The sequence below is a fragment of the Heteronotia binoei genome, chromosome 1, assembly GCF_032191835.1.
Source record: "Heteronotia binoei isolate CCM8104 ecotype False Entrance Well chromosome 1, APGP_CSIRO_Hbin_v1, whole genome shotgun sequence".
Taxonomy (NCBI): domain Eukaryota; kingdom Metazoa; phylum Chordata; class Lepidosauria; order Squamata; family Gekkonidae; genus Heteronotia; species Heteronotia binoei.
In genome coordinates, this window is record NC_083223.1 from 252519036 (window position 1) to 252540728 (window position 21693).

Sequence of the window (21693 nt, forward strand, 5' to 3'; positions counted from 1 at the left end):
TACGCAACCGGTTTTCCTTTTTATTTCCCAATAGGGGGATTTCACCATAGATTTGCTAGTGCCTAGAGGTACACCACAGACCGGAAACTCGATCGCTGGCCGTTTTTTGCTCGCCCAGGAAATTCAGGATCGCTACATGTGTAACGTCACTTCCGGTGAAGTGGTGGCGGGCAATTCTAAACGGCGAACTGAACTGCGGGCGAAAGGAGGTTGCCATGGCGGCAGGAGGGGGTGGCGGTGCTGTCCGCTGTCGACTAAGGCGGGCTCGATCCGCTGGGGAGGCAGGGGCAGGTGAGAAGGCGAGGGCGGTATGGTCCTGAGGCGGGCGTTGCGAAGCGGGCTAGGTGATGACTCCATGGGAGTCCTGGGGAAGGGGTTGCCTAAGGGGACTTCTGCTGAGAGCGGGAGGGGAAAAGAGATTTCGGCTCTGGAGTGAGGCCTCCTGGCCTATTGGTTATGTGTCTCACGAAGATTACGGGAATATAGTTTATGTTCCCGCTCAACCGTGAAACGCACTAGGTTACTTCAAGCGACTCACTTCTTTCACTTCTTTCATTTCCTGCATTTCTTCTTTGGATTTCCTGCATGGTGTGGAGGAACTAGAGATGACCCTTGAGGGCCCTTACAACTCTGTGATCTGCTCCTACCTCACAGACCTATTCTGAGAATAAACTAGCTATGATTGCTTTGAATTCTGTAATATTTTTGGACCCCTAGATAACAGGGTACCATATTAAAAGATGACTTGAAATAGCTTTAGCATGAAGGAAAACAATAACATCTTGTGCAGCTGCTTAGTTTGACAGATAATGTGTGATCTTTGGGCAAGTCCTCAACTTACCAGTTCCTTAATACTGCTCAGTATAATACAATAGAATACATCCTGTCTCTGCAACCTCCTTAGGGTATGCAAATATGCACTGGATGGGTAGAATTGGAAACATTCCAGGAGGCCCTATTTGCTAGACACAGGTTTCTTGGCTGGTCTGGATGTTGCTCTCTTGATTTTTGGTGGCTTCTTTGTTTTTCAGGGCTTGCCATCATGAAATGAACCAGTCTCTGCAAGAGAATGTGTGTGCAAAATGTCATTCAGTTGATACATTAGCACACTTATGCATTAGCAAAGCTACTAAGAAACCAGCAGGGGAATGTTTCAGTTGCCTTGGACATTGAGTAATGGATATGAGTAGATTTAGTAATAGAATGAGTAGGCACATTGATGAACACAAGTTATTGAGGAAGACTCAGCATGGGTTCTGTAAGGAAAGATCTTACCTCACTAACCTGTTGCAGTTCTTTGAGGGGGTGAACAAACATGTGGACAAAGGAGACCCAGTAGATGTTACCTTGACTTCCAGAAAGCTTTTGATAAAGTTCTTCATCAAAGTCTCCTTAGAAAGCTCAAGAGTCATGGAGTAAAAGGACAGGTTCTCTTGTGGATCAAAAACTGGCTAATTAATAGGAAGCAGAGAGTGAGTATAAATGGGCAGTCTTCGCAGTGGAGGACGGTAAGTAGTGGGGTGCCGCAGGGCTCAGTACTGGGTCCCATGCTCTTTAACTTGTTCATAAATGATTTGGAGTTGAGAGTAAGCAGTGAAGTGGCTAAGTTTGCAGATGACACTAAATTGTTCAGAGTGGTAAGAACCAGAGAGGATTGTGAGGCACTCCAAAGGGATCTGTTGAGGCTGGTTGAGTGGGCGTCAATGTGGCAGATGAGGTTCAATGTGGCCAAGTGCAAAGTAATGCACATTGGGGCCAAAAATCCCATCTACATATACAAGTTGATGGGGTGTGAACTGGCAGAGACTGACCAAGAGGGAGCTCTTGGGGTTGTTGTAGATAACTCACTGAAAATGTCAAGACAGTGTGCGATAGCAATAACAAAGGCCAACGCCATGCTGGGAGTTATTAGGAAGGGAATTGAAAACAAATCACCCAGTACCATAATGCCCCTGTATAAATCGATGGTGCGGTCTCATTTGGAATACTGTGTGTACAGTATTCCAAATACTGTACACACAGTATTCTGGTCACTGTATCTCAAGAAGGATATTATTATGACATTGGAAAAAGTGCAGAAAAGGGCAACTAGAATGATTAAAGGTTTGGAACACTTTCCCTGTGAAGAAAGGTTAAAACGCTTGGGGCTCTTTAGCGTGGAGAAACATCGACTGCAGGGTGACATAGAGGTTTACAAGATTATGCATGGGAGTAGAGAAAGTACTTTTCTTCTTTTCTCACAATACAAGAATTTGTGGGCATTCAATGAAATTGCTGAGCCGTCGGGTTAGAACAGATAAAAGGAAGTACTTCTTCACCCAAAGGGTGATTAACATGTGGAATTCACTGCCACAGGAGGTGATGGCAGCTACAAGCCTAGCCAGCTTCTAGAGGCGTTTGGATAAAAATATGGAGCAGAGGTCCATCAGTGGCTATTAGCCATAGCATATTATTGGAACCTTCTGGGGCAGTAATGCTCTGTATTCTTGGTGCTTGGGGGGGGGGGGGGCAAAGTAGAAGAGCTTCTAGCCCCACTTATGAACCTCCTTTCTTTTTTGGCCACTGTGGGACACTGAGTGTTGGACTGGATGGGCCATTGGCCTGATTCAACATGGCTTCTCTTATGTTCTTATGACAGGCCTCAGATTCAGTGGTAGCTCACAGGAGCACAGCTCCTGAACCTTTCTGAGAGTTCCACCTCCTTATCCATTGAATAGTATGTGCAGCTGCATAACAATCCCTGGATGAGCTCCATCACCTATTTTTCTACAACATGACCCCTGGTAATGGATGAGAAGATTAATGTACTAAAACAGAAAAGTTTCAGAGGGAGTCTCTGGAGACACTGTACCAAGTTGGAAATTATATGCAGATCTGATGTTATCAGACTTTGACGCATTAGGGATGTTCTAAAATAAGCAGTTCTTACTGACAACCCAGATTCATCCTATTTTGATAATTTAATTAATCACCTGTTGAAAGTGGTCGACCCCCACTCTGGTAGATTGTGTTGTTTTGTTTTGGCTGAATCTTGTTTTCAAGTGTGCTCTGCAGTATAACATAGCATACCTTGTAGGAAACTGGACCCACTGACCTCTTTGCAGTTACTTCTTTAGGGATGCTGGAAGTAGCAGCAATTAGAGTTTGAGTATCTGAGGTTGCTCTGAGTGCATCCTATTCCTTTCTCTTCCCCCAGATGCTGTTTCCATTCTCCCAAGGCGCAGATCTGAGAGGAACATGGTATCCACTGCTCAACCTGTTTCCCAGGGAAAGCCTCGCTTGATGGCGAGCAAGATGGTGGGCAGCCCAGTGAGTAAAAAAGTCTCCTTTTCCTTTTTTCCTCTCATATCCATTTGATGGGGGAGAGGTTAAGAATTATCTGTGACCCAACAATAACGCCCTGCCTCAGTTTCCAGGCAGCAAGGTCTCTACCCTTCTTGTCTGAAAACATTTATTTGTTTCGAGAAAGCCACCAAAGTGGCTGTTAAAACATAAAAAACAATTAATTCATAAAAACAATTAAAATCAAAGCTGAAATAATAGTAAAAGCACATAAAGCAGGAATTTAAAAAGGGTAGCGCAGGAAGGAGGGATCACTGAGGAAATGCCAGGTGAAACAAAAATGTTTCACCCATGGGTGGAAGACAGTGATAGAAGGGCACAGATGAAAATCCCTGGGAAGAGAGTTCCCTAGCTTTGATGCCATGACCAAGAAGAATGACTCGGAATGTGGAGGCACTCGAAATAGGGGCTCAGAAGGTTACCTTACTGGTCAGGTATGATTGTGTGGAAGTAGCCAGTTCTTCAGGTATGCTGGTCCTAAACCTTTATAGGTCTTTAAAGATTAACTCCAACACCTTGAATTGTGTCTGGAAACAAGCTAGGAGCCAGTGTAGATGGGTCAAGACTAGAGTGGTATTTTCCCTATAATCCATTCCAACCTCCTGGCTACAGCATGCTGAGCCACTTGAAGTTTCCAAGCATTCATCGAGGGCAGCCCCATTTAGAGCACATGGCAGTACTCTAATCCTGATGTTACCAGGACATGCACCACAGTGGCCAGATCTTTTCTGTCCAGGCTAACCAGTTGAAGCTGGTAAAAGACACTGCTAGGTGCAGCTGCCCCCTGCTTGTCTAGTAGTAGGACTGGGTCTAGAAACACCTCAAAGATGCCTTGGCAGGGAGGGCGGGATATAAATAAAAAGTTATTATTATTAGACCTATTCCTTCAGGAGGAGTGCAGTCCCACTGAGACAGGACACTATAAACCCTAGCTCAAGACTTCTGTCCATCAATAGTACTTTCATCTTGCCAGAATTAAGCTTAAATTTATTAGTCCATATCTCCTTCCAGACACCCTCCAGGTACTGGTTCAGGGTTTGTCCAGCCTCCCTGGGATCTGCCCAAAGCGTGAGATAAAGTTGAGAGTCATCTGCATATTGATGATAGCTCAGCCCAGATCTCCAGATGACCTCACCAAGTGATATAGTGTAGATATTTAAAATTAGGAGTTTATTAATCTGTCACAGCTTTTGAGTGATTTCTCCAGCAAAGCCTTCATCTTGTTGTGCAGTACAGAAGGGGATGCCTTGTGGTGGAGGAGGCAGCCTTGCTCCCAAATAATATCTCTGTTCCAAGGATGGAGGGCACTACACACCTTTGCTTCCCACCATAAAGGGACTTGTGTCAGGTTTGCTTCCACTGTTAAAAGTGGCAAAGTAAAATTGGCCAGCTGCCAGACTATTCTTACTGCTGGGTGGATGGTGAACAAAGACCTTGTTTGGTGTAGTGGTTAAGTGTGTGGACCCGGAACGGTTCCAGATGGCTCTGCGGGACCCCTGGCCCTCTGGCGACTCCCTCGATGGCCTGATTGAGACCTGGAATAGCCGGCTCTCTAGGGCCATCGAGGAGATCGCACCTCGGCGCCCTCTGCGACCTCGGACTAAGCTGGCTCCGTGGTATACCCCGGAATTACGCCAGCTGAAACAAGGCCTTAGACGGCTAGAGAGGCAATGGCGACGTACTCGTGACGAGGCGATTAGAACATCTTACAGGAAGTTTATGAAGTCCTATGAGATGGCAATCAAGGCCGCAAAGAAAACATACTTTGCGGCTAGGATTGCATCTGCAAATTCGCGCCCAGCCCAATTATTTAGAATAATTCGGAATCTGACTACATTGCCTCAAGGCAATTCAAAAGCTAAGGAATTGGAAATTGGCTGTGAGGCTTTTGCGAAATTCTTTGCGGACAAGGTCCAATCGCTCCGCCAGGACTGCCCCGCCAATTTGGAGGCAGTAAGTGGACTCGAAGCCCAATGCGTGTCTTCTGATTTAACTCTGGATTGCTTCGACCCGCTCAGCTTGGAGGAAGTCGACAGAATTCTTGGCACTGCACGATTCACGACTTGTGACCTGGACCCATGCCCCTCCTGGCTAATTAAGGCCTGCCAGGAGGAATTAAGATATCCTATACGGGATATTATAAATCGATCCCTTTCAGAAGGTGTTTTTCCAACACCCCTGAAAGAGGCATTGGTCCGCCCTCTCTTGAAAAAACAGTCATCAGACCCGGGCGAATTGGCACACTACCGGCCGGTCTCAAATTTGCCCTTTTTAGGCAAAATTATCGAGAGGGCCGTGGCGGTGCAGTTACAGGAATTTCTGGAGGACGCTTCCGTCCTAGACCCATGCCAGTCCGGCTTCCGCCCGGGCCATGGGACAGAAACAGTCCTGGTCGCCCTCATGGATGACCTCCGACGACAACTGGATCGAGGCGGCTTGGCGGTATTGCTGTTGCTAGACCTATCGGCTGCGTTCGATATGGTCGACCATCGGCTGCTGACCCGCCGCCTCGCCGACGCAGGAATTCGGGGGCTAGCCTTACAGTGGCTCTCCTCCTTTCTTGATGGTCGGGGACAAAGGGTGGCAATTGGGGGGGAACTGTCTCAGAGGTACCCACTTCATTGTGGAGTGCCTCAGGGAGCAGTTCTCTCCCCGATGCTGTTTAACATCTTTATGCGCCCCCTTGCCCAGATTGCACGGAGGTATGGGCTGGGTTGTCATCAATATGCAGATGACACCCAGCTCTATCTACTGATGGGCGACCGGGCTGGTGATGTCCCTACAAATTTGGACCGGGCATTACAAGCCGTGGCTGACTGGCTCAGGCTGAGTGGGCTGAAGTTGAATCCGGCGAAGACTGAGGTCCTTTGCGTGGGCCGCGGCGGACCAGGAGGGGAGATTACTTTACCGGCCTTTGACGGTGCGCCACTGGTACCAGTGCGCAAAGTCAAGAGCCTGGGAGTGCTACTGGAGTCCTCCTTATCAATGGAGGCCCAGGTGGCCGCCACTGCTAGATCCGCCTTCTTTCATCTTAAGAGGGCGAGGCAGTTGGCTCCCTTCTTGGAGCGCACCGACCTAGCAACTGTGATCCACGCAACGGTCACTTCGAGGTTAGACTACTGCAATGCCCTCTACATGGGGCTGCCCTTGTACCGAACACGGAGACTTCAGGTAGTCCAGAACGCGGCGGCCAGGCTGCTGGAGGGACTACCACGGTGGGAGCCTGCGCGGCCTGGGCTGCGGAATCTGCATTGGCTGCCGGTTGTATACCGTGTTCGCTATAAGGTGCTGGTTATTACCTTTAAAGCCCTATATGGCCGAGGACCTGCCTACCTAAAGGACCGCCTCTCTCCATATGTGCCCCAGAAAGCACTGAGGTCTAGTTCTCAGAACTTACTAACAATCCCTGGGCCAAGAGAAGTTAGGTTGAAGGCCACTAGGGAGCAGGCCTTCTCGGTGATAGCCCCTCGTTGGTGGAACGACCTTCCAGAGATGGTGCGAGCCCTGCGGGACCTGAATCAATTCCGCAGGGCTTGCAAAACATTTCTTTTCCAGCTGGCTTTCGAGATAGAACCTGATTAACCCAACGAGCGGACATCTAGCCATCTTGTGTACATTATGATTACAGCATTTTAGCACCTATTTTATATATTTTATCTATTTTAAATAACTTATTTGTAATCGATATATTTAAATTGTTCATGTTGTTTTATGTGAATCATGGGACTCCCATGTCTGTTAGCCGCCCTGAGCCCGCCTGGCGGGGAGGGCGGGATATAAAAATAAAATATTATTATTATTATTATCTGGGAGAACTGGGTTTGATCCCCCACTTCTCCACTTGCAGCTGCTGGAATGGCCCTGGGCAAGCCATAGCTATCACAGGAGTTGTCCTTGAAAGGGCAGCTGCTGTGAGAGCTCCACCCACCTCACAGGGTGTCTCTTGTGGGGGGAGAAGATATAGGAGATTGTAAGCTGCTCTGAGTCTCTGATTCAGAGAAAAGGGCGGGGTATAAATCTGCAGTCATCTTCTTGTGTATCTCTTGTCAACTCTGATCTTGATTGCGATGGCCAAATGGATCTTCCCTGTTCAGTGGCAGTGTACCTCTGAATACCAGCTGTGGGGAGGGTCATACTGAAAGAGAAGGGCTATCACCTTTGTCCACTGCAAAGGAATTTCCTAGGACATCTGACTGGCCACTGCCAAAAACAGGATGCTGAACTAGAGCGTCCCATGGTTGTGATTGATTGGCTTGTGTCATTGCTGTTGAAATCTGGAAATGGTCATTTGTTTAGCAGGCTTTTTAAAAGGACTGTAGCGTTGGCTAAGCCTCTCTGTTAGGCAAAGTAGAATGCTGACCTCAAGCAGCTGATTTTGGACACTGAGTGGACTCAACAGGACACAATTTCAGTTGCACAAGATGAACTGTAATGAATGGGAGCCGTGCTCTTGCATAGCTGTGTTTGTTTTGTTAATGTTTGAGCATCAGAGCATCCCACTGGGTCATGCCCCGAACCCCATTTATATTTTTCATTTCCAACGCTGAAATACCTTCAGCTGACTGCTTAATTGTATTTCTTGTGACTGAAAAGCAAGCTTAGTTTTAAACGAATGGAAGCAAAACCAAGATACTGCATATGTTATTTGCGATGCTAAATACATGTTGCATTGCAAAGTAACCTAAAAAGATAGAACCTCACTCCCAAGGGTTTGACAGTCTGAAGCTTGAGTGGCCTCTGCAGTGGACTAAACTTGTAACCCAAAAGCTGTAACTTGTAGACCAAATTTTATTATTTTTGAAGTGTATTTTTCAATACATTGCAATCAAAACCCAAATATAATCAGCCAATACATTACAAATTTTCCTCCCCCTCCTCACCTCTAATTTATGACCTCCGCCGGTATTAAAAATATATAAAAAACATTCTAAAGGTAAAATTCACAGTTATAGAATCTTCACTAAAAGTTACCATTATCTTAACTCAAAGATGATTATTATGCTTTATCCTCAGCTTAATTCTTATTCATCTAACTTACATATTAAATCAAATAACAATAATCACAGTTCTTCTTTTCTCTTTAAAAGTTCAATTATTGTTGTCAAAACACTCTAAATATCTCTTCACTTTCCATTGTAACTCCACATAGTTTTGAAACTTCTCCCAGTCTTCTTTGAATTTCTCCAAATTACAGTCTTTTAAGATTCTAGTAAGTTTGTCCATTTCACTCCAGTTTAATACTTTTAAGACCCAGTCCCATTTTTCTGGTATTTTGTCTTGCTTCCACATTTGCGCATACAATGTCCTCGCAGCTGAAATCAAGTACCACAACAGTGTCCTGTCTCGCTTCGGAAAACTTTCCATTTGTAATCCCACCAGAAAGACATCCGGTGCTCTCTTAATATTATATCCCAAGATTTTCAAAATCTCTTGTTGAATCATAAGCCAAAATTGTTTCGCCTTTTCGCAAGTTCACCACATTTGGTAGAAAGAACCTTCATGTTTTTTACATTTCCAACACCTATCTGAAGCTTGATTCCCAAAAGCGGTAACTTTTGCTGGTAGGATGCCTTTCCTCTTCTCACCTGTGTTTCCTTTGTTGTCTCTGCAGATTCCAGTACCATTTGCAGTGCGGCCAATAACCCTAAAAAAGATCATGCCACGTAATCAGCAGGTACGTGGAGCAGTTTTCCTCATGGTGTAGTGTTAGCTGTGAATTTATTGTTTATAATCTAATTGTTTTAGATCCAGGATACAAATTTAATCACCAGCCATCACATGGGATTCATTAAAAATATATATTTACTCTACCTCCTCTCTTTAGGGTGACCAGTTGCAGAGAAAGGAACAGTATTTGTATTTTTAATTATTGTCTTGAAAAAGGAATTTTGGTATGTGTCTTTTTAAAGACACATGACTTGTGCATGATACTTTCGACATACAAGCAGATCATAATCAAATTTGCCTATTGTGGGAAAATCATCTTTGAGATCGTTCTCTTTTATTATAAATTGGTTGCCAAGCTCAGATGCCAGTACTCAGTATTATAAGAAGGCATTGCTGTTAATTCTGCTAGTTTCATTCTGCATTTTTGTAAGAGCATAGTGGTGATCTGGAAGGGACCTGATCTAAAACTTCACCTGGGGCAGTTGGACTGATTTGAAGATTTCCTTGCTCAGAAGCGGCAGCCCACTTAGTTTCTCCCAATGGGGCTCACCTTGCTTTCATGAGAACATGTCTTTAACTCAGTCTTAGAACAAAGGTGACTTAATTACAGCTACATCTCATGTCAGACAGCTCTATTATCAACTCTGGATAAAAGTTTTCCCATCAGGAGGGCTTTACCTGAAATGTGGAAAGCCATTTTCTATGGAAACAGATAGTACTGAACCATGTGAGCTTTTTCAATATAAGCCTCTCTGACCTTGATTGTCTTTATACCAATTTGAGCATATTGCCTACAAAATGGTTGTCGTTGAGACAATCCGAACTTCTGATTTGGTTGCCTGATGTGATGCAGACTTCTGATATGGTTGCCTGTGGCATCAAACAGAAGTGAGTTGATCTGCAGGAGTTAGCTCTGTATTTCTGGGCAAACAAGAGAAGTTCCCTAGCAGGGGAGTTCCAGGTCACGAGGGCCTGCTGCCTTAAAAGCTTTATTGCCTCTGTTTTTCTGTGTAAATTTTGCTGTTGATTCATTATCACTGTATTACATCATTTGCTGGTGTAGCATAGCAGCTAAGAAGATGAGTTAGATTCAGGAGGTTAGATCTCAGTTCTGTGTGGCCTTAGGCAAGTTATCTCCATCTCAACCCCTCATTTGCAATGAGATAATATTGGTCTGTCTTATGGGGTTGTTTTAAGGATTGCAAGATAATATGTGTAATGACTTGAACACTGAACACACTTCATAAATTTGTTCTTTCTTTTTCTTTTCTTTCCAACTTAGGTAAAAGAGTCCATCATAACCCCCAGGCGCAGTCCTCGGGTAAGCATCCTTTGTGTTTCATATGTCCGAACAGCCAACTCATGGGCCTTGTGAGATAACCTTGCATGGTTATCTGTCCTTAATCTGTACCTTTTTAGTTCCCGGTTAACTCTATTGGTCTCTGCATGCCAGGGGGCTGAATGAGTTTTCACAGTAGTGCAAGTGTGGAACACATTACAGAGTTTGCTAATAAGGATCTTTACCCTTGGGAATTGGAGGCCAAAAGCAGTTATTAAGAAAGCATTTAGTAAAAGAATTGCCTTCCAAGCATCATTGAGTTCTGCCTAGTTCTTTAAAAAATGGAAACTTGAACTTGTTGAGCAAACATCATGCGTACAGGGGGAAGCTAGAGCCACCCATTTGCAAAGCCCAGAAAGCATGGTGTGATAAGTTCCTAAGAAACCACACATAATTTTTGTCACAGTTTCCATTACCAGTGGCTGGAGTTTTGCAGTGCTAGGGAGGAACTCCCATTGAGACCCAATAGCTTCTCCCTCAGACACTGGGAACAGGAGTAATGCCAGTTTCTCTGCAAGTGGTTTGAACTCCTTGGGGCTGAGTCGCACATATTTGTACTCAGAGAGAAGTCTTAATCTCCAAGAATTTCAGGACCACCTCTTGCTGCTAGGGCCACCAGGAGTGCCAAGGCCGAATCCTGCCAGAGCAAAGGAGATGGCGGCAGGTCGTGCTGTGAACCAGCCTTCAGGTCGGCTTCTATGTGCTTATAGCATCGGGGAGGTTTCAGGCAGTTTGCTAGTGGCTTTAGGGCTGGGGCCTTGGCCGAAGCATCTGTTTTGTAGGCTGAAGGTCCCATGTTTGGTTCCTAGCACCTCTAATAAAAAGAATTACTTTATTTATTTATACTTTTGACTTCTGTCCCACTCTTTCCTGCACAGTAGGACTCAGTGGGTAGTAGGAGATTAGGTAGTAGGAGATGCGAAAGACTTCTGCCATAGACCCTGGTGAGCTGCTGATTGATATTAATCTAAATGGACTAAGAGTCTGATAGTTTAAGGCAGTTTTGGGTCTTCATGCCAGAATTTGATTTCTACGTGGCCTGGGCATGTTTTGGAAGCACTGGACTATTTCCCTACTTGATCTGACCTTCCCTTTGAGGCAGAGTTGGGGGGAAAATGGGAGAATTTCCTTGCATTTTAATCTAAAGACATTTCCTTTGGCTGCCAGCCTTGAGCCTTCTGGATGAGTCAGGCAGTAAGCAATCCCGTGGCTTTCTTCTCCTCTGTCACGCTATCTGTTGCCATGTAGTTGCTGAAACACTCTGAGCCAGCTGCAAGGTAGGCGGGTTGGTAACGCTGTACAGAAGCTGCCAGAATGAGACAGACCCATTCGCCGCTTGTGCAGCATTACTCTGACAGGCAGTGCCTTGCCATAGTCTGAGACACAGCAGCCATTCCCAGCAGTGCTACTTGGGAAGCTATTTAACTGGGAGACAGAACAGTAACCCGTCTTGTGCAAAACATTTCTTTTCCCACTGTGCAGTGGGCCTTTATTGAGACACTGCCTAAACATGAATCAGAGTATTGCCTCTCCTGGCCGTATCTATTTCTATTTTGAATATTTATAACTAGGTTTTCTCCAAAGTGGCTTGCAACGGTGAAATAAAAATACAATATAAATAAGCCAAATAGACAAAAACAACAATATATCTTGGGCTTGCTGAGGTTCAACAGCTGGTTCATTGAAGCATAGTCTGAAGGCCAGGAGCCCTTTGGGTCTTGCCCTATGCTCAAGCCCAAGGGCTCACACTGGGCCAAGCTTTATAGCTACTTGCAGAGGGAGGAAGACAGATTTAGCCCAAGGGAGGCTCAACTACTGCTTCCTCTCTTTCCCCTGCCAGAAGCATTGATCTCTCCAAGCTGACTGGCATTAGTCTCAGGCAGGGAAATGACTTTCCTGACCTGCTTTACAGAGTCTCTAAATAGTGATGCTGGGAGCTAAAGCTGGAATATTCATCTGCAGCAAAGCATTAAATGTCACCCCCAGACTGAGGTCCCACAAGCTCGTTGTATATCCTTGCTGAAGGTTTGTCTCTCCTCTCTTACAGATCTCCTTTAAAGAAGACAAGGAAAACGTCCCTGTGCAAAACAATAAAGGCAATAGCCCAGGCAAGGGTGAAGCCAAAGCAAAACTGTTGCCTTCGCCACCAAACCGTTCTTCGGGTTCTGAAGCAGGGGGCCTGCTTGGAGAAGCAGATGTGCTGTCTCCGATCAACACCAATGCGCAGGAGTCCCTACCTGAGAATGAGCGGGATGCGGCCATGGCCAAGAGAGTACGTCGATCTTACAGCCGTCTAGAGATCTCCTTCAGCCACAGCTTCCTGAAAGACCGGGAGTCCCCCAGCTCCAGTTTCTCTGATACCTCCACACCTAACCGTGGCCCAGACAAGCGACACACGCTCTTTGGCTTCGACAAGCTCCTGGTTCCGGAAGGGCTAGACAGTGTACCTCCAGAGGACACAAGGACCAACCCCAAGTTGGCAACAACACTTCTGGGATCCAGTGTCTTCAAGGAACCCGATACAGACATCCCAGGCATTTCGTTTATAAAGGAGAAACGGAAGAAAAAGAAGGTGCCACAGTTCAATGTAAGGATTCCTTGTGTGATAGAGCTAGAGAAAATAACCCCTGATGGCCCAGACCTTTTTTGGTTTATGATAAAGAGTGAGACAAGAAATCCTCAGTTCAAAAAAGGATATCATTAGTCAAAGAACTTTCTAAGAGCTGTTCATCTTTGGAACAGGCTTCCTTGGGAGGTGGTGGGCTTTTCTCCTTTGGAGGTTTTTAAGCAAAGGCTAGATAGCCATCTGACAGCAATGTTGATTCTATGAATTTAGGCAGAATGTGAGGGAGGTGACAGGAAGGGACAAGCCAGAGTTTGGCTCTCATTGCCCTTTCTCATATTCCCAAGGTAATTCCAATTGCCTCTTTAGGGTCAGGAAGACCTCCAGGCCAGATTGGCATAGGGATCCTGGAGGTTTTCTGCCTTCCTCTGGATATAGAGCAGCGGGGGGAGTAGCTGTGAATTTTCTGCATTGTGCAGTGGGTTAGACTAGACGCTTGAGGTCCCTTCCAGCTCTTTGTTTCTAAATGCATGGAGTGATTGTGGGAAAGGAGGTAACAGAGATCCAGAAGCAAATACAGCAGAGCATCATGCAAAACTCTGCCTTCCTTTTTTCTCTTTTTTAATAAGTAAGTTTCTAGCCCTTATGGCTTGGATGCTATACCTGTTAGCAACTTCAAAATTGGTCTGTCTGTCTGTCTCTCCCCCTTCCCATATGCACTGACCAGGATATCTAGCAATCAGTGCCCTGCCTTCTCTTTGCAACTGGGGAGCAGCTTGCCCTGAAAAGTCCTAACTGACTAGCAGACAATGTTAGCTCTACCAGTCTTTGGTCACCCAGTTAGGGCTACCCTTTTAGCAAACATGTCTTTTCTTTTCTTTTCAGAAGACAGAGCTGGATGAGTGGGCTGCCCAGATGAATGCAGAGTTTGAAGAAGCAGAGCAGTTTGACCTTCTTGTGGAATAAAGATGCTGCTTCCACTGGAACTTAGCGCACCAGTCACTGGAGCACTCTTTGTACATATAGATCCGGGACCTCCCAGGACTGCACCTGATCTTGAAAATGCGAAGCCTCTTTGCTTTCGGGAGGACTTGCCAGCCATTGCATAGATGCTGTTTTGTAGATGGTTATAAAAACATCAGGACGTCATGCAGGTCCAACTGCATAGCTTTTTGGATTCCTCTTGAGTTGTGACAGTGGCCATAGTGTGTCAGCAGAGGAAGAGGAGGAGTTACTGGCTACATTAAAATATAACATCTCCTAAAACAGTTGTTTATTTGGAACTAACCGCACAAGTCGGTGTTATATTTCTGTCCAGAATTAGACTCATATGACACTTTATGCTGGGGAAATTAATGGCTGCTTTTCCCAGCAGGCATTTTTAACTGTCAAAGCAGACATTATTTGGACCAGGCCCAGCATATAGGAGAGTTGGTGGTGGAATTTCCCGGATACAAAATCCCTGTCCAGCCCCCCTCCCAGCTTCTGTTAGCAATGTACACAGCTCAACTGTGCCCCTCCTGTTTTCCCTACTGGGGCTAATAGTTCCAGGAGGGCTGTCTTCTAAGGCACAGGCATACCACCCTCATCCACTAGCCAAGCCCCAAATCAGAATCAAAAGTCCCTATGGCTGCTTTTGAACATGAAAGTCCATTTTGGGAGATCTAGTCTCACATCCCCAGTGTATGGTGTCGTTTTGCTCTTCACTTTTTCTATTCAACTGTTCTGAATATTCTCAAGGAGTCCTAGCTAGGTTCTTGCCTGTTTTTATAGACGGCAGGTATAGAATGTTGTTTTTTCATTTTCAAAATGTGTGGCAATGTATGAAGCAGACCTCTCAAACACGCCCCCCCCGGTATGATTTTTTTAAAATTAAGTGGTTTGTTTTTCTGTATTGGCTTTCTATGAATTCATATTTTGCCTGCTTAGGAGTACAAAAAGAAAAGGAGCTAGGCCTTCTCTGATTGGCTGTCTGGATGTTTGTAGATGAATCTGTGGATTGGATCCCACTCTTTCCCCTGGTTCTTTGGAGCCTCTTGAGTTTGAATGAAGTACTGATGTTTAGCAGAATAGGTCCACTGGATCTAACTCCATGATTTCATTCAAGAACCCCTTTCCCCAGCCTTTTCTGTCTTGTAATATGAAGCTGGATTACAGGAGTTTGTCCTCATGGTTTCGTTTCCTTGTTTGCGGGGTGGGGGGAGCATCACCACAATCATGCAAGTTAGCTTTCAGAGTTTCTGATCACTGTTTCATGCATAGGTTTTGGAGAGCTTGTTCCTTATAAGGAGGTTTTTTTGAGGTGCGGGATGCTGCATAAGCTAGAAAAACTTACAGAAGACTCAGAGTAAAGATGTAATTAAGGCGAGTTGGCAAAACTGTGTTTGACTTTCAAATCTTGTTACAGAAATAGCTATTAAACATCTTTGCAACCTGTACTGGTCTGAATGTCTTTGTCCTGGCCTCATACACAAGCCATGCTTTTGCGTGCTTTTGAGCAACCAGCATGTTGGTACAAAGTGCTGGTAATAAAAAGGCCTTTAAATCATATTATATGCTTGCTTGCCCCCCCTTGGTGATGGTCTATCATACTGCAAGCTGTGCCACATTTTACCAAGCATATATCTCATTTGGTGCCTCTGTGCAGGATCTGGAGACCAGTTTAAATATTGCAGCCATCAAAGAGGGCTGGGATGCACAAGAGAGCCAAGTTCTGTTCAGACGTCACAGCAAACCAAAGCTCAGAATACAAACAAATGTTTTGAGGTCCCAAATGTAAAAAGGCAAACTGGTTTAGAACCTCTGGGCTGCTCTCATAGGCTTGCTCAGCACTCCTGATTCTAGGTACAGTGGCCTCTGGAGGTGAAGCTAGAGCAGTGAAGGTCCCAGCCAGCGCTGAGTCATTTGTGGAGGAGGGGGTGGGACAGGCAGCCTTCCCTATTGGGTGTCAGCTGATTATAGTGATTCCTCTCTGATCTAATATGATTTACCCCTAAATTGATTTCCTGCCGGTCACAGGAAAGCAACAGCTGCAGGGTGAGGCCAGGCGTGACCTTGAGGTCTCCTCGCTTGCGGTGAAGAGGGCCAAACCATTGATCTCTGAGCTGGACACTCTGATCTCTATCAAGCTGGGCAGGGGAGGGTTCCAATGTGATCAAAAAGGCTTCTGGATCAGTCATCTGGTGGTTCAACTGGTTCGGGGTGAGCTCTTGAAGGAGAATGGTTTTAAGACTGAAATTACAAGAGTTTTGCTCTGCAGACTTCCGCCTGCAACCAGTATGCAAAGTCTGGCTAAAAATATCACTTCTGGAGGTGAAGCTAGAGCAGTGAAGGTCCCAGCCAGCGCTGAGTCATTTGTGGAGGAGGGGGTGGGACAGGCAGCCTCCCCTATTGGGTGTCAGCTGATTATAGTGATTCCTCTCTGATCTAATATGATTTACCCCTAAATTGATTTCCTGCTGGTCACAGGAAAGCAACAGCTGCAGGGTGAGGCCAGGCGTGACCTTGAGGTCTCCTCGCTTGCGGTGAAGAGGGCCAAACCATTGATCTCTGAGCTGGACACTCTGATCTCTATCAAGCTGGGCAGGGGAGGGTTCCAATGTGATCAAAAAGGCTTCTGGATCAGTCATCTGGTGGTTCAACTGGTTCGGGGTGAGCTCTTGAAGGAGAATGGTTTTAAGACTGAAATTACAAGAGTTTTGCTCTGCAGACTTCCGCCTGCAAGCAGTATGCAAAGTCTGGCTAAAAATACCACTTCTGTCAGTTAATTTATACAAGCACATTGTAATTTGTTCATGTGGCTATGACTGTTCAATATTTTTTGAAGCCTCTTGTAACTGGAGGCCAGGAAAAGCGCTATCAGCCATATACCGATCCTGGGGACGGGGGGGGAGGAATTTTTGTTGAGCTCTCTTCCAAATCTCTCTACTGCAAATGATGACACTCCTTACTGACCCATCTTCTCTCTTCTGGTTTCTGTCCCTAGGTAAATTATATAATGTCTTCCATCTCAAAGATGTTCTCACGTCAAGCATCACTGTTTGAGCCTCACCCCCACTGCACATTGCTGAACACTCTACTCTGTAATGGTCTGTCCTGCTATGTTTTAAAAGCCAGTGCATTGGTCCTTTAGGTTAAAGCAAAATGTAATTGCCTTGCAGTATGTTATCAGCCACTCAAAAAAACAAAAACCTCACCAGCTTCAGGATGTGGAAAAGGCAGACGGTGCAAATCACAGTGCCTTGCTGACCACCATCTTCAAGTATTTGAAGGGCTGTCATAGAGAGGATGGTGTGGAATTGATTTCTGTTGCCCCAGAAGGTCGGGTTGAAATTAAATCAGAAGAGTTTTTGACTAAGCATGAGGAAGAGCTTCCTGACAGAGTGGTTCTCTAATGGAACAGGCTTCTTTGGGAAGTTGTAGGTTCTCCTTCCTTGGAGGTTTTTAAACAGAGGCTAAATGGCCATCTGACAGCAATGCTGATTCTGTGAACTTGGGGGCGGGGGAAGTATTTGTGAATTTCCTGCATTGTGCAGGTGGTTAGACTAGATGACCCTGTGGACCCTTCTGATTCTATGATTCTAGTGTTTCCAGGTATGGGCTGGATTCCATGAAGGCACATCTTTCTCCCTCTCCCATCTACCCCCCAAAGATGCCCCAGAAAGGCAGTATTGGTTGCGGGGGAGGGAATCTTACGGACAAAATGGCATGAGGCACAGTGGTCTGGGGGGAGGAAGAAAACTACAGTGAAACTTTTGTGGATAAAGCAAGCACGATGGAGGAAAAGTTCCATTGTTTTCCATTCCAGATTTGCTCTGACCCAGTCCTCATTGCAGTCTCTCCCCACCTTCTAGCATTTTTCCACTTCATAGGACCTAATGCTCCTTATACATCTTGTTTTTGTATGCAAGAGGTACATTTTGTGCCACAAGATGGAAGGGGCGTAAACGGGTGAAGGCAGTGGGGTTCAAGGCCCATCTGGAATTTCCTGACTGGGACAAGCCCCTCCCCCCACAGCTACAGCATTATGCTGCTTAGGCTCCTGTTTATCACTGTAGCACCTTAACAACTTTCTCAGAGGAACAGGGCTATTTTTGTAAAGATAAGAGCCGGAGGGGACCTTCAGCGGATAATGCTGCCTGAATAAAGAGAGAAAGAGCACAAAAGGGGGAAGGAAAAGATCAATCCATCCAGCAATCAGGAGGCCTCATTGGTTGGACTGAAAACTATATTTCCTGTAGCCTCCAGCCCAGACTCTGGTGTAAGTACAGCTGGCTTTGAGTCCAGTTGCACCTTAGAGGCAAAAAGATTTTGAGTGTGTAAGATATTGAGAGTTAAGGCTTCCTTCATTGATATCTGGCAAAGGGAGCTTTGATTCTCAAAATCTTATACCCATAATATCTTGCTGACCTCTGGTGCCACTTGACTTGAATCTAGATGTTCTACTGCAGGGCGACATGGCTACAGAATTCAAGAGAATTCAGGTTTGCTCTCACAGTTGGAACACTAAAGCATTGTTACTGGGTCCTGTTAATCTTGCCTTAGAGAGAAAAAATGGTCCCATCTCCATTTTAACTTTGGGTGTGATGGAGTGCTACCAAGATCCCCCTTTCTACTAGAGTTACCAGGTCTGATTCAGGAAATGTTGGGGGTGGAGCCAGGAGCAAGGTTGTGACAAGCGTGATTGAACTCTGAAGAGAGTTCTGGCCCTCACAGTTAAAGGGGCTGTGTTCCTTTAAAATACTTTCCTTCCACTGGAAATAATGGAGGATGGGGGCACCTTCTTTGGGGGCTCATAGAATGAACTGGACCCCCTGGTCCAACCTTTTGAACATATGAAGCTGCCTTATACTGAATCAGACCCTGGGTCCATCAAAGTCAGTATTGTCTTCTCAGACTGGCAGCGGCTCTCCAGGGTCTCAAGCTGAGGTTTTTCACACCTATTTGCCTGGACCCTTTTTTTGGAGATGCCAGGGATTGAACCTGGGACCTTCTGCTTACCAAGCAGATGCTCTACCGCTGAGCCACCGTCCCTCCCCTGGGGAAACCTGGGGCGCTTTTCTTTTTTTTTGAACAGAGGCACCAGATGCTATGCTGAAAATAAAAACAGCCTCAAAAAACCAACCTCCATAGAACCCTGGATACCCACGGATCAATGCTCCATTATACTCTATGGGGATTGATCTCCATAGGGTATAATAGAATGCTCAGTGAACACTTCCTCCCCACCACCCTGCTTTTTAATAACCCTGAAGCAGGTGAGGGCCTCCAAACCAGGGGATTCCCTGCCCCCAACTGGGAATTGGCAACCCTACTTTCTACCTAGATGTGTGCAGTCTTTCCTGATTCCACCCTAGCTAAAAGTGCCATGCCAGCCATGTTAGGAGCTAGCAACATTTTGCTTTAGAGAAGGTGAGGTCAAAGCTCTCCTCAGGCTATGCTAATGAGTGGTCAAAACCATGAGCAGGGGACTGATTCACTGATGGGGTAGCTGCATGCCTACCCATTGCCACAGGGGCTTGCAAAGCAAGGCACCCACCTTGGTCTATCCAGGTAATGTCATCGGCAAGTGCAAGTCTCTCAGAGTGCAAAATCTAATTACGCTCGAACAGCCAGGTGAGCTGATTACCTTTTGCCAACCTTCTCTGAATGGCCCCCAGCCCACCAGCCTGCTCCAGGCACAGGGGCAGCCTCCACCATGTCTGGATGCAATCCACTTTTGTAACCTTTCTGGGAAGACCCTCCCCCTTAACTCAGATCCAGGGAATCCATAGATTCTCATCTTGGATTCCCCCTGGATTCCTGGACCTTTGTTTCTTTGAAATTCTTTTGGGGTGGCTGCTATAACTATCGCTCTGTGTGCCTGGCAATGGATGTTTCCTCTTGTGCTAGGAGACATAATGGACCCACTCCCTGCTCAGAAGTTTAGCTAATGGAGATCTGAAGGAAGGGTAACTTGCTAATACCTCACTCTAACAGCAGTTGGATAAGTGTAGTGTAGTCGTTAGCGTGCTTGACTAGGCCTGCACAGAACCTGATTAAAATCTCTGCTTGCCTTGAGACTTTGGGCCATTCTCTTTCAGCCTAAATTACCTTCACAGGGTGGTTGTGAGTGTTTCGACATGAGGATAATTGGAGAAGGTTGTCATCTGCTCTTCAGAAGAAAGGTGAAATAAGAAAGTAACGAGCATAGGAAAATAATAAAGATGCTGAATTTGCAGAGTGTTTGTTTGCTTCTGTTCAAATGTTAACAGTGCAGATCTATAGCTCAATGCTAGAAGCATATTTTTGGCACACAGAAGATCCCAGGTTCAATTTGTGGCACCTCTAGTTAAAAGGATCAGGTGGTATGTGATGTGAAAGACCCTGGAGAGCTGCCAATCATGGTAGAAAATACTGGCTTGATAGGTCAATGATTTGACTCAGCATAAGGCAGCATCATGAGTGTGAGTCCTTCAAGGTTCTCCCTTCTCTGGATCTAGAAATCAAATCTCTGCATGGACAGGTGGATGCATCTTATCTCTGGTCCACATGCATGCATATGAACATTAAGGCGCCATGTACTACACAGCTGCTATTTTGAAGAGTTGATAACCTGTTGTGGGACAATTACATGCAGCACTACCTGCACAGGTAACAGAAAACACTCATCAGTGTCTTTAGGGAAGATGGCTGTCACTTTGCAGAGTGCAAGGTCTGCATGCAGAATGTCCCAGGTTCAACTACAGAATCTCAGAACAAAGTCTGGGTCCAGTGATACTTTTAAGACCAACAAAGTTTTATTCAAGGTATAAGCTTCCATGTGCATGCACACTTCTTCAGATACAGTGAAACAGAATTTCCTCAACCATTACATATGGCACCTGATTTTTTTGGCCACTGTGTGACACACAGTGTTGGACTGGATGGGCCATTGGCCTGATTCAACATGGCTTCTCTTATGTTCTTAGAGGGGGGTGGTGTTTGGTTGCCAGGAAGGGCCAATTACATTCAAGACAGAGACAGGATCAAAACATATAGGTGGAGGGTGAGCAGTAAATTATCATGCAGCATAATGAAGATGTTTAACGGATTCAGGAGTCAGACAGGAATAATAAGCTCAGTTTATATGGTCTGGATTCAGAGAAAGAAATGTCAGCATTGGAGATTGATGTATCCTTAATTGTGGAAAGCTGAGAGTGATTGATTGATCCAGGTGAGCAGCTGTGTTGGTCTGAAGCAGCAGAACAAAGTTTGAGTCCAGTGGCACCTCCAAGACCAGTAAAGTTTCAAGATCTCAGGTAGAAGATGCTAAGAGAGGCCTGTGCCTTAGATCTGTAGCCAGACAATCAGCTAACAGCAAGGTGGGCCACTGGTCTGACTTTGAATAAAGTGAACTTTGAATGTTTACTCTGCCACTGCTTGCTGGGTGAAAGGAAAGCCAACTGATGTGTGTGTGAGCTGTATCAAGTTACAGCTGACATAACGGTGACCTCATAGGGTTTTCAAGGCAAGAGATAAACAAAGGTGGTTGGCTATTGCCTTCCTCTGCAAAGCAGCCCTGGACTTCCTTGGTGGTTTCCCATCCAAGCAGTAACCAAGCCACACCCTGCTTCGCTTCTGAGATCCAGTGAGACTAGGCTAGCCTGGATCATCCAGGTAGAGTCCCAACTGATATAGTATCCTGGAAATATTTAGTTTTCCTTGTCCAAATTTCTGAGAGTGCTCTGCAAGCATGTGAAGCAGCAACCATGCCACAATCAAGTGGGTCTGGGTTTGTTCAATGGGAGACTCCTTGGGAACC

The 21693-nt window shown here is 45.7% G+C and overlaps 1 protein-coding gene across 1 annotated transcript; it reads left to right on the forward strand.

Annotated features, from left to right (window-relative positions):
- The first annotated feature begins 17 nt into the window (after positions 1-17).
- On the forward strand, positions 18-15349 carry CDCA5 (cell division cycle associated 5). Its single transcript, XM_060252908.1, has 6 exons — positions 18-291; positions 3197-3309; positions 8954-9016; positions 10292-10330; positions 12396-12935; positions 13797-15349. The coding sequence occupies exons 1-6, from the start codon at positions 216-218 to the stop codon at positions 13875-13877; spliced, it is 912 nt and encodes a 303-aa protein (XP_060108891.1). The 5' UTR covers positions 18-215; the 3' UTR covers positions 13878-15349.
- The last annotated feature ends 6344 nt before the right edge of the window (positions 15350-21693 follow it).

Coding starts and splice junctions, on each gene's coding strand:
- CDCA5 (XM_060252908.1), top strand. CDS start 216: ATGGCGGCAGGAGGGGGTGGCGGTGCTGTCCGCTGTCGACTAAGGCGG. Junction 3,310..8,953: donor GCAAGATGGTGGGCAGCCCA/GTGAGTAAAAAA, acceptor TTGTCTCTGCAG/ATTCCAGTACCATTTGCAGT. Junction 12,936..13,796: donor AGAAGGTGCCACAGTTCAAT/GTAAGGATTCCT, acceptor TTTTCTTTTCAG/AAGACAGAGCTGGATGAGTG.